Below are 16,809 nucleotides of genomic sequence, written 5' to 3'. Positions count from 1 at the left end.
CTGAATTCGAAATCGAAAATGGGCGAATTAGGCCTGCTTCCAATGAGACAAAAATCCGCCATAATCTCCAGTTTCTTCTGAAAGCTATCACAAAGCTCGATTTGATATTCGAAAACGTAGAATGCTATGGTCAAGAGGTGCCATGCATTCGCTCTGTACGTGAATTATCTCGTCATTTGAAAATTCAGCTTGGAAACGATTATGGTACGTTCAATAGGGTTTTGGCCGAGCTATGTCGAGTGCAAGTGTGTGGGATCTCGCGTGTCGTCACGCGTGTGGAGCGATTGCGTGGGAACGTAGCAAAGATGGTCCAAGATGAATCATGCTACTTGAAATACCTTGAGGACGTGAGGCAATGTTTGGGTGAGATGAGCGGCCTGATTGAGACTATATTGAATGTTGACTATGGAAAACGCTGAAAAGCGGAGAAACACAGTTCACATTTCGCATAAAAATGCAGCTCAGAATAAGACAATTACTACAAAAATCATTAAGCTGAATTGCTAATAATAGTGAATTAAAAAGGAATTTCTCAGGATGTCTAAATGTTCCCATTTGAGAGATTCTAAACGATGTTCAGTTAAAATAAATAAGTATTTGTTAAACTTTGCATACTGGTAATCACAATTTATTTCATTTGCTATTTAAAACAACGGTATGGTTTTTCTCTAATTTGCATATTCTGCGCCAAGGCAGTGACGCGTCGTGACGCATGTTGGCAGCTGACCGAACTCGCGGCTCAAAACTGAAAGTTAAGTTGGCTGCAAAGTTGAGAACACGTTTTACAATTTTCCGTTATTCAGAGGTGTTTTGAGGGACTTTTCCAGCCCAAATTGCAATATTTCTTTGGTAAGTAAATAATATTTTTTGTAGAAGAAGCTGTTTTGAGTGTCTGTTGTTATAATAGATGCAATAACATAGTACAATTTGAAAATATAACATATCACATGAAAGCACGTGTTAAAGGTCGACGAGGTCGTCCTATTTCAAGTTGGTTTGAACTTAGTTTTGACGCATTTTGCACGCCATTTCAACTTGAACTTCGATTGTACTTCCAGGTTTATTTAACTGAATTAACAGATATTAGATTTTCACCTTGCCTTTGCGGTATATTTTTATCCCCAAATGTAATTCATATTATTGTAAATGTGGTGTACTATATAGAACGTATATAATAAACAAATTTCAGGAACGTATATATTGAAAAATTTAATATAATATTGATTCAATACTTAATAATTAAATAATGTACACTGCATTTTAAATATACATTTTACTCTCCAAAAATGTACGAGAACAAAATATTAATGGTTGCAATTAGTCCCAGCAAAATTGTCTGCTGTCTTTCCATACAAAATCTATGCAATAACTTACTAATTTAAATCTTATACTATGTTATATTAAACATATAGCTCTTTGTCTTGCATGGTCAGAAAGACCAAAATATCTTTGTAATAAATAAAAGAACTACAATAATGTTAGTTTATAATCTATCCTAAGAATAAGTATGTCTCATAAGTACCATAAAAATTTAACCACTTTAATGTGGTGTGGTGTTAAGAGTGATCTTACCCAGTGCAAGAAAGTAATATAGAATATAATACCAGTAACGTCAAAGAATAAGCATTTATTAGAGAGTAATCAGTCGGCTATAGGCATCAGGATGCTATGGGCATCAATAGTAATTTGATTTTATATGATGGTTACCATGGCTTATAGAACATATGATGTTGGGGCATACTAAAAATATATTGTTTAGATATATTGTATTTTGAAATGCACAACTTTGAATGAAAAGTTTGATGCAAAACCTAGCTACATCTTCAAGGCACAAGAGGTAACTGGTTTATATTCAAAGATTTGTGGCTTTCTCAAAAAAAATCTCAACATTTCGTAGTCAATATCATCACATGTTTGCGACAGAACTTGGCTCTAGTCAGGCATATGATTGCTTGCTGATTTATAAAATGTCTTACAGTATTTGGGAATATGTCTCATTTTCACCATTGAACTGTGTCCTATGTGTTCATTTTTCATGGGAAATAAATACTTCATTTGTGTTTTCAGGGTATCAAAGTCTCTTCCAGTGGCATGAGGAGCAAAGAGGGTAAATGTTTCCATGGTTGTATTACCATTGATACTGGATATACCTCTTTAAACAACCAGGTATCGGCAATTTTTCAACATTGTCTTGGCCTTTGAGAAGCCTCTGCTTTCCCATGGACTTTCGTATGCTTCTTCGACACAATTCCATCAATGGCTGAGGTTCAGCTAAAATGAACATAAGAACTAGAATGAGCTCACAGTGGAATATGTTAACCAACCACATGTCGCATGCAGATGAAGCCACATTGGTCAATTAAAAGAAAGCAAACACAGCTGGGATCAAGGAGTTTTTTATTTGGAGCATGCCCAGCTCAAATTTCTTTAAAAGGTGAGAAAATAATCAACATAACAAACACAGCTGTTTTAATGGAGTGTTGGGGATCCATTTAATGAATGGAATATTCTTTGATAAGAAAATGAAACAACAGTATTGTGTAGCAACTAGGAACAAGTATCTCTTTGTTTAAAAACCCATAACCACACTGATAAAACCATACAATCAATCTAAAGCCATATTACCACTGATAAAACTAGTTTTTTGACAACACCACTGCAGTATTCTTAAGCAAGTGAGTTGGGATTGTTTTTGGTTTTGTTCAAATGCAGTCTCACGAAAGTGTGTCCAATTTTTTATTTCAAACTACTCTGTTAGTGTTTTTGTTTTCACAAGCACAAAAGGCAAGTGCAAAAGAGCGATATTGTTCTTTTCAAAAGAAAAACTTGAAAAGCCATATTGACTTTCATTCAAGCAGCCTAAAGACATCAGTTCAGAAGTTAAAACAGTGAAACAAACATAAAATATCTAACACCTGATATTGTTTCACTTACGTTACTGTCAATCAAAACTTGACTTAATCATAAAACTTCCTATATCAAATTTCCATCATGCAGGCTGTCCCTCTATCTCACTTAGACATTACGTCACCAAAACGTGAGACAAAAGCTCCACGATGCGATAGGAATTCCTGTTTCAAGAATGACCTTTGATATTGACTGTTTATACCCTCCTAATTTACGTACTTCTAGGGCAGATATGAAATAAATGCCGTAATATTATATGCCCTGTATTGACGTTTTGCAAATGATATGTCTTTGGTCGTGTCGAGAAACTTATACACAAGTGCTTTGCGCAATTTCAAAACTTAAAGAATGCGTTAACGATGCCGATGGATATTGATTTCGGTGGAATTCCCATCAAATAAACATGGTCAAAATATATTTATTTTGGTTTAAATACCATTTGAAATGTATCTTGTATGTTTTGGTAGGTAAAAGGTTGGGGTATTTCAAAAGTCAAGGGTTCATGTAAACTTTCTAAAAGCCGGCTATATGAACTTTTGAGTATTGTACTTTCGAGATGGACAAAGAATGCCAGCTTTAGTGATCTTATCAGCCATGAGAACTTAAATACAATATAGTTTAATATATTGTAAAGATTCACTTTCGACTTTCGTTGCGGTTTAAACTACAGTAGTTTCACAAAGTTCGAATATCAAGTATAGGGTATTATCAACACAATATTTTATGTAGTAGAACAATATTACATTTGTATACAAATTGGCAAGTATATTCTCATATCATATCGTAGCCAAACCGCAGCTAAGTGTTTGCGATACACGAATACGAATACGAATAGTTGTAACATCTAGCTTAGAATGCCTATATCTATTTCAAACAACTACAAGCCTCTGCCATTTTTTACATCGGAGCATTTTGCCCGTTGGACGAAGAGCTTTTAAGGTTTATCTTCAAATTCTAGGACGCTACTACGTATTCATGCATAAATCCACACAATAGCGCTTTGATTTGAAAGTAAAGAAGCCTGCAACAACAAAGAAACAGCCTTGTTCTTTCAAAATTGTTGTTGCTACGCGAATGATCGATTCATAATTAATAGGGCGTTTCAATATACGTGCTTTTGAAAGGAAACAAAGAACGTTCCCACAAGCAAAGCTGTCGTTTCTGACCGCTACCAGGCCACGAGTAACTTGTATTCATGCATAACAATTCAATGCGCCATTGTCTCCAGACCCTATTAACTTACAACAAAGTTGCTAAAATAGCGTGGTTGCTATAAGGTTTTAGCTGTGCTGTCAAAACAACGCACAATGCTTTTACAAATGATTATTTATCATTTTCAACACGTTTTTTAATCGTTTGCATTGTGAAATAAGAAAGCCGGATTATAGCTATGAAAGTTCAACGCATATCAACTTGTACAAAAACTCAAAATAGATCACTTCTGCCGCCTGGTATGCGATGCATGTAGAATTATTTTTTCTCTTTAGGAAAATATAACTAAGTCTTAAGTTTACATGCACTTTTTGTTCAAATTTAAACTACAACGCTATTCTACGAAACTAAAAGATGATTTTTTTCAACTTTTATTTTCGTTCCGTTTGTGAAAGTAATTTCCATACAATTTCTTTTAAACTATGTAACACGTGTTCAATCAGGATTATGAAGAGTTTTGTATTAAGAATTTATTCGGATTTGGGACATATAACTTAGCCTTGATTTTTAGAAAAACTCGTTTTGTCCTCAAATTGTTTTCATCTATGTAATATATATTCACATAGACAGAAATCTTTATATGGAGAGGATCGATATTTCTTCATCCAAATCTTTGGTGTATTAATTACCACTTCTCTCAACACGTAAACATGTTTACATTTGTATAAGATACGTATTAAAAAAACGTGAGTCTTTTTCACTGCGATTTGGAGTTACCAATTTAAATATGAGTTTTTCTAACTGCTATTTACTTCGGTTCAAAAGGAGAATCGAATATAGTTATTAAGTATACAATTTAGAACGAAGAATAGCCGGAAACGAAGACTCAAACGCCCATACACATTAAAATATTTGGCAAGAAATTTGGTTTGTTCCCATGTAAGGTTATAGAATAACCATAAGCCGATAGCAGTGGCCCTAAATATATGTTTTGATAACAAAATTTGACCTTTTGTCCCTTTCGACAACAGTTGTGGCCGCCAATTTACGTTTGTGCTATTCGATACAGGCGTTTACCAAGGGTTTCCGTTTTTTTGCGGTTTTTCAAAGATACCCCATTGAATATTCGTCAGCCGATTTTTTGTTCTCGCTTTTATTAACTCCATGACGTAACTGTTTAGAATTTCCAATGAATGATAGAATAGTGATGCGAGATTCGTAAAAATAAGCTGGTTTTGGGCGATAAACGTAACGATATAATTCACAAATTTTTAGTGGCTAGACTGTGACAGACAAAAGGGGCTATTTTCAATGCCAAGTAGATAGGGTATAGCTGGTACTATATAGACTCGCGGTAATGAATGGTCTAATTTGTTAAAACCTAAACATTGAACACAACATTGGTTGCTTTTAAGTAAAATTATTCTGTTTTCAAGCTAGCATATCGTAATACAATCCACATAATGTGTTGTTTTTAGAGCGCTTTAAACCGGATACATTAAGCCTCTGGGCTAGAACCATGCGTAAATTTGTGAAAAGCTTAGTATCTTGTTAAAAAAATTCAAGCGAATATACGAATATATGGTCTTATAATATCCTATGACGCTTACATCGAAAGAAGGAAGGAAATTGCACTTATAAGAAGCGATTTAAGAGCACTTGAAGTTCATACAACACTTTGCCTTCGAGCGAATTTACATCAGAACCGGAAAACGGAAATTACGTCATGCACCCAACCTAGAACAGACTCATGAAAGAACAATGCGAAACAACAACAACACGAAATCGAAGAAAAATTGTTTCAAAACTTACGATCTAAGCCTCCCATGTATTTCATATCGACTTCACAATGGCCCCAGACGGCCGAAACAATAGGATACACTGTCTTCCCTTTCAGGCCACGAAATGCGATGCCGTAGTACTGTTCGTTCGCCTCGAATGACAAAGTCCCTTCTTCCATGTCTAAAATGACTCGAACACACTCAGGTGTCGTGAAATTATCGTTCGTATCGGGGTAGCTTATTTTTGAGATGTTCTTCTCGTCGTGGTAAAGTTTATTTCGTCCGATATCCCAACCCCAGCTCTCTGGGTTGTTTCCAACTAATGTCTGGTACCCGGTACATTGTAACGGGGCTTTAGACGTCGCAATCCCTATAACAGCGTGCGTACCGCGTTGCCTCGTTGGCCAGCGAACCTCCCATACGTGAAAACCTCTCTTATAGCCAACTTTACCTCTCACACAGTCCGTGCTTTGCGCAACTGGATGACGATGAAGAACGTAAGGATTGTCCTCCTTTATGAAGACATTTGCGGACTTGTCCTCTGGGTTCCATGCGTGTGTCCTAGTTATCTCGTCTGTCAGTTTTGGTCGGTCTAAAATAATGTCCAATTTCTCTGGTCTAGCGTGCGCTGTCGGGCTGGGCTTTGAAGGCACGGTGACAACGCTTATGTTCTTGTATCTTTGTATTCGGCTATCAGTCGCGTCCATGTTTGATCGCTTTGTTGATGAAATTCTGGCGCCCATTCTATATGGCAAATAACGTGCCGTTCGTCTTTCGTTTAGGCAAGCCAACTTGTTCACGAAAAGCGAAACTAAACGTCGCTTGAAGACCGTTGTGTTATTTTCAAAACGAAACGAAGAGTGTTTGCGTTTACACTTTCATTCGTGACGAGCGTTTAGGACAATATACGATGAGCCCACGAGAATGTTGTCGACGACACAACACGCGATGTGATATCTTGATGATTTTGTTACAATTTCAGCGTTGAACTAAACACACATTTACCCCTGAATCTTCTGTCGATCTAAACGATTCCCTTTCCGTCGAAAATCTTTTGTGAATTTGCCAGAATTCGACACGTCGCGGTAACGAGTTTGAAATGACTAAATTTTCCGCTCTTGCTTCGTTATTTATACGCCATGGGCAAACCCCGCATTCATCGCTTGAACAAAGAGTCGTGTGATCTACTTCCGGCACGTGGTTATATTGCTTTGCTTTGTCGCTACGACATTGGAGTCATTCGTGCGTGAACGGTGATGAAAGACCCACAAGGCTGTGTTTTTACACGCATCTTTTGTGTAATGAAAACAGATTTGCCTCTAATGGCTTATTGAAATCTTCCGTGCCTATTTTGCCGGTTATTATATTTGAGGAGATATTTTGAGACTACCCAAAGGCTTATTATGGATTAGAAATTAGCACGAAAAATGCGGTATTCTGAGAACTTGTAGTTCGAAATCAGTTTATTATAGTTTTCTATAAAATAATGCTTACGCAGCTGTCAATTTGCTGACTGCGTACTTACGCTAATATGTTTTTTATCATACTTGCAAAGTATGTCTCTCTTATCTTAAAAAACTTGACTATTTTGTAAATCTTTTTCGCTGAAATTTGAGAACGCTTTCTTCGTTTTCAACGGGGTTTCCCAGGCCAGATCTCCCTTAAAAGAGAGCATTTACCTAATATCTCAGGAATATCACATGAGTGTGGACACGAGCGATCTCGCCTTCCAGGTTTTCAATTCGAAGTAAATCCGTGTGGATGGTTTCATCAGTATGATGATGAAGGGCTTGATCATTCACTTCAACAACATCCTCCTACCTTACCCCGGGAATTTCTATGAACGGTGTAATAGAACAGCGTATTTTTTGCCCATCAGTTTTCGGCTATAAACAGAAAACGTGGTGTACTGATCAAACACATTAAATCGATTCGATTGCGCTTAGTAGGCGGTTTCACCTGGAGTTTCGTATGGCGACCAGTGTTCTTTCCCACAATGGCCGTAATGAGTTCGTTTGAACAGGTGATGCATTAACTGAAAGGGCAAAACGTTACCAGTTTGCGCCCTTTGAAAGTTAAAGGTTCAACCCAAAATTGCAAACACAATTTACATTGTTGTTTAGTCAATTTGTTTTACGTTCGTGTACTTACTTGTTGTGTTTATCTGTTTGTTTGTCACGAGTTTCTCACAGGTCTGTTTTGTGGGTACGGAGGTGCTTCCGTCTTTTCACAGGCGCGAACGAACGTCGGACCATTCTCTTCGAGTGCGTCAACCATTCTTTTACGAATCCCCGACGCGCGGCATTCACGTGATATGTCACATGACCGTTTTTAGAAATAAATTTAAACTATAAAAGTACTTTAATGACATAATCTGCCCAAACCAGGTGCGAGGGTTGGTTAGGATTACGGATGTCGACTATTCATGGGAGAACCATAATTCGTCATGATTGTTTTCATCGAAGCGCACACCTGCCAAAATTGTGTAGGAGGGAGGGAAAAAAGTGAAATTGATTGTTTCACGAATAACGATAAGTATATATTGGCTCGTATGGCCATGGCTGATAAAGGTGAATCGACCATTAAAATGCGCACGATAGCTTTGCAGGCGCGCACAGGGCTGCCACGCTTGCTATTACAGAAGGGAAACTCCTTCTTTAATGATAAACCTCAGTCAGAACATCCCTGCATGGGCTGCATCTACTGGCATTTAGGAGTTTGGTTTATTAGTTCACAAATCGTGTTCATTCAATCCGGTTGTCATGCCTGATTCTATGATAAAAACAGCCGTTTGCAATGATATTACGAGAAAACGTAATCGCTAAAACAAGACGTAAATTCAAATTGGTTTCTAGCCCTTGCGGTGATTTTAGTCAGTAACAGCTTACTTTCTATTCAATGACTTTTCATCGTATCTTCGGCTTGATACGATCACAAACGAAGATAAACGCGTATTTGACTCTATTAAAAGAAACTGAACCGCAATCTCATCATTCTCATCGCGTTACTGATATTATGCTGAGCGTAAGATGCCATTACTTAAACAATTCGTGTACTACAGTTATGACGTCTGTATATAATTAATTAGCAAAGTATTTGAGTGTTTACATATAATGTCATAGTGTTTATTGATGCCAATTGAAATGTGCTGAACTTGACATTGCAATACGTGAATCATTTGTGAAAGTCCTCGCTATATGAACGTACGAATTGTTATATATCTTTTTCAAATTTTAACAACCCGTGTTGAATATCCTTTTGGCCGACGCATGGTTAGGGCTCTTACAGGGACATGGGAGACAGCACATATTAACGTATACGTCTTTAAAGGTGTTCTGACGTACGAAGTCTGTTAAACCAATAACTATTATTGATGATCCGTGTGTTGCCATAACCCCAGCTGAATTACCAGATAACCAGCATACCTGGTAACCACAGTTCCGGAAAATATGCATGGAACGAAAAGAACAAGCAAGTGTTAGATACAACTTTCAGTCCTAGGAGTGAAACAGCCGTAAATATATTTTATATTCCCACCCTGGGGGCTTCTGTGAACACAATAGTTCTACCAATAATATTCACGTTCATTCGTAGGAACACGTATTATGCTTCTTGTCGTTTCCATGGTGATCTGACGATTCTAGTCAAAACACGTTGCAATGCCCACGCCGTGGGCTCCATTTCCAAATTTTACTCGAACAAACGCGTATACATGTATACTTGATTTAAGCGGATAACGAAAATCGGCAGATGCTCGGCCGTTTTTCACGAGACGTGCAATGAGTGCCTCGTTTCTAAGGGATTTAAGCGTTGAGTGGGTTGTTACGACGAGTGGGCCTTTTTTATATCGGCTGATTCGTGTCAGCCTACGATTGATGCAGTGGGGTAATACGCGTTGATATTTTAAGAAATTATTGCGTGAAATTTAATAATAATAACTTTAACGTCATGCTTTATATCTGTAGCTATAAATATACTATAACACTATGATTCAACTTCCAAAAAATAGAGTAAGTTTATAAAATGAATATCTAAAAAAATATTGCATATAATAATGAATATCTAAAAAAATATTGCATATAATAATAACTTATAAACTTCATATTTACGTTTTTTTAACCGACATTACATCACTAAATATTTTATTTATGACGTGTATGTTTAGTATATTATGCTAAAACGGAAACATTTCGTGCCGGAGGCCAAAGTATTTTAGTCCGGCAAATTTTTCCCACAAGATACACGACAACCCGGATAGAATCGCCATCAGCGACCCTTTTCTTGCTTTTCATAGAGTTTTATAATAATTTATAATCCTTATTATAAACAAGTCTATAAATGTTCAATTCTGTCTAAACAACCATTGTTTTCGGCTATTTTCGTGACTTTGCCAATTTGCTGGCTGCGGTTGTTTATCTTCCTCATGCATGTTTCGGGTTCCTTCGGTTGTTTCCTATCGTGCCCAAAACTATCCTAGCGTGTGTTCGTAATTGAACAGAATATCATTAGGCTGTTAATGGAGATACTTACCACACACCCACACTTCAGATGAAAAGCGAAGGGATTAACAGGATCCAAACGTTGCATGATTTCGGCGGGCAAACCCAGCCCAGTGGAACGCCGGTCGGAACGCAATATTCACGCTATTGCTGTTAATGCCCCGGCTAAATGGTTTATTTTTATCACGAAAATCATACCGTTGTCACATTGTCTTAATTTACTCAGTTTTGCGTCCAAGGTGGCTATTTCTATCAACTGTCTTCTAAGATTCTTTCCGGCTACTTCGCCTTGACTAGCTCGTATTTGGCGTATCAAAGTGATATAATATTTTTGTTTCTTAATCCGAGTCATACCATTAACAACAGAAGTGGCCCTTTGGGCTAGATGACACCCGTATTGGGTGAGTCAAGCTCTCTTGCGGCATGTAAGCACTTCCTAATACTTCAGCGTTTACAGATGATCCCATTAGGTATAAAAGTTGTTCACTTGCTGAATTTAATCAAAACGGAATATCGATTATAATCAGCCAGATCACGCCTGTCTTTGAAGAAGATGTGTTGAAAACTGCAATATTTTTGGCAGAGAAAGAAGTATCACGCAAACATGTTTACTCTATTCAAACATGACAATGAAGTATGTATATTGTGTAACGAGTCCGCGAAATACAACACTGGAATTGACCTTGTCTATTGTGGACAACCGAGTACTGTTCTCAGTATGCTTTGCGGTTTCCTCCCGTGAGGAGTTAGCCTTTGCGATAGCCTTTGTTACGGCCTTAATGTGGTTGCGTGCATATTTTGTACCACTGTTTAAACGATGTGTCGATTGCACCGGATTGGAGTCTGATTACAGCATATGGCTCACGCCTCTGGGAGCGAAAGATGCCATGAATTGTCTGGTTGTAATAAAGCGGGGAATTTCGACCACTCCTTCATTCCATGTTGTTAGAACCTCAGACGGTTTCCCATATTTTCAACAAGCGGGGGATACAAACTTTTCTATAACTTCAATAAGTCACAAAATAAAACATAAACTCCCTGTCTTGTATATATTGTAGACTAACTGTTTTTAACCATGAGCCAAGGTCGTCGGTATTTTGGAAAGAAGTTCACGCCGAGATCAGTGAATAATTGCTAGGAACTACTAAATTTGGCAAATTGTCCGATTATTTAAAGAGGTATAGATCTGCTCAACCGACCGACGGTCCAATATTCATCACGTTTACGAAGTGCGTTCAAGGTGGAATAATATTTCTGCATTCAAAACCGCTCTTCATTTCACTGTTATTTCGCCTCCCGGCCGGCGTACTCAGTTTAAGCAGCGACCTTTCTTAAAAACCTTTCACAGGATATCCTCGATATTTTTTTGCTGCCTAAAATAAGAATTATACTGACCAACATGCATTGCGAATTCAGAACATTGCGAAATAAATAATATCCAAAATAGGCAATACAAAAACAGCAGGATGTTCTCACACCATAGCATCGTAAAATCAGGTTTAATTCAAGATATGAGTTATTATCTATGTTGAAAAATCGAAGTCGAAATGAATATATATTTGTAGAGATTTTGTGGTGGTGAGCTCGGGTCAAGATACCGCGGGCTCTTCACCCAAATAGACGACGGATACCCGGCGACGAAAATGAAGATGCGCTGTTGGCAGAGAATGCCATTGCTAAAAATACAACATGACCTGCGTAGCTAGTACAGCACGTGTTTGGATACGCTCCGAGTCGCGTGTAATTGTTGTGATTATTCAGCTCAGTGATTACAAACTGGTACCATGTGAGCGGTCGGTTATTTTCAGCCTTCAAACAAAGCGATTTTTAGCTGTGGATTGCGCTTATGTCAACATTTGTGAGATACATATACGTAACCTTCACTCACTGCCTATAACAAAAAAGTTTAGGCAAATCTCTGCACTATCTTGACCATCATCTTAGATACCATTAAAGGCCACAAGACTATTAAATTTAAGGCCACAAATTACATTAGTGGATAGATTGGGAGCCAAAATGCTATATAGGTCTTTATAGGGGTCGACTTAATCTGATTTACGTCATTAAACGCTTAGTTTATCCGTTTGTAAAATGAGTCCAAACGAACTTAACGAGGTCGGTCCTTTCACTGAGCTCTAGTAAATCCTATCTGAAATTGCCGAATAAAGAGAGAGAGGAAACTGGATTGTCAAGATAAAGTTAAAATAGAAGAAAAAACTCGGCCATCATAGGATAGGAAGTGAGAATCTGTCAGCATTGATCTACTCAGACCGCTCTCGGGCAATCAATAAATTTCACTCTGATGGCCGACGCTGCGAGAACCCTTCAAACCGCTGAGCCCATGCAATCACACTAATCTGTCTCCAGCTGGGCCGATTGTCGACCGTGGCCATTTTTAGCAAGTGGATAAAGCATAGTGCCGAGTGACGCGGTAATTGGATGCCAAATGTTTAAACGAAGCACGTTCTATCGTGCCAGCTGTAGAGGGTGTCTTTCTTTCCCGAGAGCCCAGGACAAAGAGACGCGTATTTAACATTTCAGCGTTCCTAGCGAGGACAAAGACAAAGGACGCGAATGTTGGTATCATCGCACATGTGTTATTCACTCAGAGCGTGGGCGATGCAGTAGGGAGATGTAGAGCCGCTGAACTCGTGATTCAAGTTGGACTGGGACACGTGTTCTTGTGCTTCTGAGGTGACTCTGGTTACCGCTGGTCTTAAAACTCGTATCACTATGATATAGCTTAACAACAGTTTCTCCAACACTCCTTTTTATTCGTGTCAAGTTTTAAGCGGAAGTCTTTGAGCAGAGCGATCTGAAAAGAGTTCCAAAACAGTCCTTGTTTTGTAAAGTGCTTGCATATATTCAACTGCCCGATATTGCCTAATATGTCTTTAGATTCACATGTGGTTCTTGTTCCTGAGTTTCAAGTCAGGATGCTCCCCTGTGATGTATTTATTAGCCTGAGCAAACAAAATGTTGTGTATTCCAGTCCCCACCCTAGTATTTGGCCTTACAGTCGTAGTCGCCAAGGTCAACGCACAGCATCGTTCTTGGACCAACATGTTCGAGCCTGTCTTCTAGATCTCTTGCTGCCGAAAGGAAATATGGAAATTCCATCTTGAGTTTCAAGAATCCAATCACACATACTACAGCTTATATTATCGAACGTATATTAATCACGATATTCCATAAATTTCCTGACACACCTGAACAGATATTGGGTCGTGCGCACCGTTTCATTAATCTCTCTGTTTAATGCCAGATTATTACTCCGGCTTCAGCGACGGAGTTGAAAATTCGCCTCGGTTTTGTGTTGTTTTTTTTTCGTCGTCGCTGTGCATTAATTAGCCTGTGCAAATTCAGGTAGAAAAGCCTGGCTTCTGAAGTTATTACAAATTTAGGATAAATTTAGCGATAGATTTAGACGATGAAAAAATTATGTTATTTAAGATCAACTGCTTTTGGACCCTCAAACTCTAATCCTTTTTATCTGACAGTTTTAGGCCTTATAGAAACCAAATACTATCTGGTGTAGTCTATATATATTTTAATATCATAAATAGTAAATACTTCATACATTTTTCAAGCCACAAAGCATATACTTGTCTTATTTTTTCCACAATTTAGTTTATTATCATTGTCATCTTCATGCATCCATAAAGTAAAGACCTGATCTTACAGAATATTCAACATTATCAACTATTAAAAAATATTATTTTATTTTATTTTTTTATCTTTATATTCGACTTGTATTTTATCTCAAAGTATTTTATTATTACATTAACTAAGCAACAATTTTTTGCTACCATATTTTCCATATTAACTAATTGATAGAAAGTAGTGTAGTGACAAAGTTTTTGATAATTCTCTTCTAACAGATTACTGTTCAAATGTGACGAGGCCAAAAACTAAAGCAGATCCTCATGATGAGCAACTGTGGATCAATCAACACAAATCACCCTTGGCAAACGGAAAGATAAGTGCATTTAAGCATATTTCATGATATGGTTTTCTTATGATCAACTTAAGGTCCTCTGTTTCTGCTTGTTGATGTGACTTTTCGATTTGCTAACCGCGGTAGCGTCCATTTTTTCGGCAGCGTTCATTTTTTCGGTAGCGTTCATTTTTTCGGCAGCGTTCATTTTTTCGGCAGCGTTCATTTTTTCGGTAACGTTCATTTCTCTAAACTTAAGGTCCCCTGTTAACGGCGGAAGGTATGCTGAAATATGCCACTAGTACTTTCTTGTTTGTTGATATGGCTTTTCGTTTCGCTAAATTGCGGGAGCGTTCATTTCTCCAAACGTATAAGTCCCCTGTTAACGGCGGAAGGTATGCTGAAATATGCCACTAGTACTTTCTTGTTTGTTGATATGGCTTTTCGTTTCGCTAAATTGCGGCAGCGTTCATTTCTCCAAACGTATAAGTCCCCTGTTAACGGCGGAAGGTATGCTGAAATATGCCACTAGTACTTTCTTGTTTGTTGATATGGCTTTTCGTTTCGCTAAATTGCGGCAGCGTTCATTTCTCCAAACGTATAAGTCCCCTGTTAACGGCGGAAGGTATGCTGAAATATGCCACTAGTACTTTCTTGTTTGTTGATATGGCTTTTCGTTTCGCTAAATTGCGGCAGCGTTCATTTCTCCAAACGTATAAGTCCCCTGTTAACGGCGGAAGGTATGCTGAAATATGCCACTAGTACTTTCTTGTTTGTTGATATGGCTTTTCGTTTCGCTAAATTGCGGCAGCGTTCATTTCTCCAAACGTATAAGTCCCCTGTTAACGGCAGAAGGTATGCTGAAATATGCCACTAGTACTTTCTTGTTTGTTGATATGGCTTTTCGTTTCGCTAAATTGCGGCAGCGTTCATTTCTCCAAACGTATAAGTCCCCTGTTAACGGCGGAAGGTATGCTGAAATATGCCACTAGTACTTTCTTGTTTGTTGATATGGCTTTTCGTTTCGCTAAATTGCGGCAGCGTTCATTTCTCCAAACGTATAAGTCCCCTGTTAACGGCGGAAGGTATGCTGAAATATGCCACTAGTACTTTCTTGTTTGTTGATATGGCTTTTCGTTTCGCTAAATTGCGGCAGCGTTCATTTCTCCAAACGTATAAGTCCCCTGTTAACGGCAGAAGGTATGCTGAAATATGCCACTAGTACTTTCTTGTTTGTTGATATGGCTTTTCGTTTCGCTAAATTGCGGCAGCGTTCATTTCTCCAAACGTATAAGTCCCCTGTTAACGGCAGAAGGTATGCTGAAATATGCCACTAGTACTTTCTTGTTTGTTGATATGGCTTTTCGTTTCGCTAAATTGCGGCAGCGTTCATTTCTCCAAACGTATAAGTCCCCTGTTAACGGCAGAAGGTATGCTGAAATATGCCACTAGTACTTTCTTGTTTGTTGATATGGCTTTTCGTTTCGCTAAATTGCGGCAGCGTTCATTTCTCCCAAACGTATAAGTCCCCTGTTAACGGCGGAAGGTATGCTGAAATATGCCACTAGTACTTTCTTGTTTGTTGATATGGCTTTTCGTTTCGCTAAATTGCGGCAGCGTTCATTTTCCAAACGTATAAGTCCCCTGTTAACGGCGGAAGGTATGCTGAAATATGCCACTAGTACTTTCTTGTTTGTTGATATGGCTTTTCGTTTCGCTAAATTGCGGCAGCGTTCATTTCTCCAAACGTTAAGTCCCCTGTTAACGGCGGAAGGTATGCTGAAATATGCCACTAGTACTTTCTTGTTTGTTGATATGGCTTTTCGTTTCGCTAAATTGCGGCAGCGTTCATTTCTCCAAACGTTAAGTCCCCTGTTAACGGCGGAAGGTATGCTGAAATATGCCACTAGTACTTTCTTGTTTGTTGATATGGCTTTTCGTTTCGCTAAATTGCGGCAGCGTTCATTTCTCCAAACGTATAAGTCCCCTGTTAACGGCAGAAGGTATGCTGAAATATGCCACTAGTACTTTCTTGTTTGTTGATATGGCTTTTCGTTTCGCTAAATTGCGGCAGCGTTCATTTCTCCAAACGTATAAGTCCCCTGTTAACGGCGGAAGGTATGCTGAAATATGCCACTAGTACTTTCTTGTTTGTTGATATGGCTTTTCGTTTCGCTAAATTGCGGCAGCGTTCATTTCTCCAAACGTATAAGTCCCCTGTTAACGGCGGAAGGTATGCTGAAATATGCCACTAGTACTTTCTTGTTTGTTGATATGGCTTTTCGTTTCGCTAAATTGCGGCAGCGTTCATTTCTCCAAACGTATAAGTCCCCTGTTAACGGCGGAAGGTATGCTGAAATATGCCACTAGTACTTTCTTGTTTGTTGATATGGCTTTTCGTTTCGCTAAATTGCGGCGCGTTCATTTTCCAAACGTATAAGTCCCCTGTTAACGGCGGAAGGTATGCTGAAATATGCCACTAGTACTTTCTAGTTTGTTGATATGGCTTTTCGTTTCGCTAATTGCGGCAGCG

At 38.4% G+C, this 16,809-nt stretch overlaps 1 protein-coding gene across 1 annotated transcript; it reads right to left on the bottom strand.

Moving 5' to 3' along the window:
• Positions 1–1,918: 1,918 nt before the first annotated feature.
• On the bottom strand, positions 1,919–7,170 carry LOC114518064 (SPRY domain-containing SOCS box protein 4-like). Its single transcript, XM_028537975.1, has 2 exons — positions 5,872–7,170; positions 1,919–2,271 (listed from the first exon to the last, which is right to left on the bottom strand). The coding sequence occupies exons 1-2, from the start codon at positions 6,581–6,583 to the stop codon at positions 2,129–2,131; spliced, it is 855 nt and encodes a 284-aa protein (XP_028393776.1). The 5' UTR covers positions 6,584–7,170; the 3' UTR covers positions 1,919–2,128.
• Positions 7,171–16,809: the final 9,639 nt, after the last annotated feature.

This window comes from Dendronephthya gigantea, unplaced genomic scaffold (assembly GCF_004324835.1).
Source record: "Dendronephthya gigantea isolate DGI-Jeju-01 unplaced genomic scaffold, DenGig_1.0 000010F, whole genome shotgun sequence".
In the NCBI taxonomy this organism is placed as follows: domain Eukaryota; kingdom Metazoa; phylum Cnidaria; class Anthozoa; order Malacalcyonacea; family Nephtheidae; genus Dendronephthya; species Dendronephthya gigantea.
Note: the sequence above shows the minus strand (reverse complement) of the source record. Positions and strands in the feature narration are given on the sequence as shown.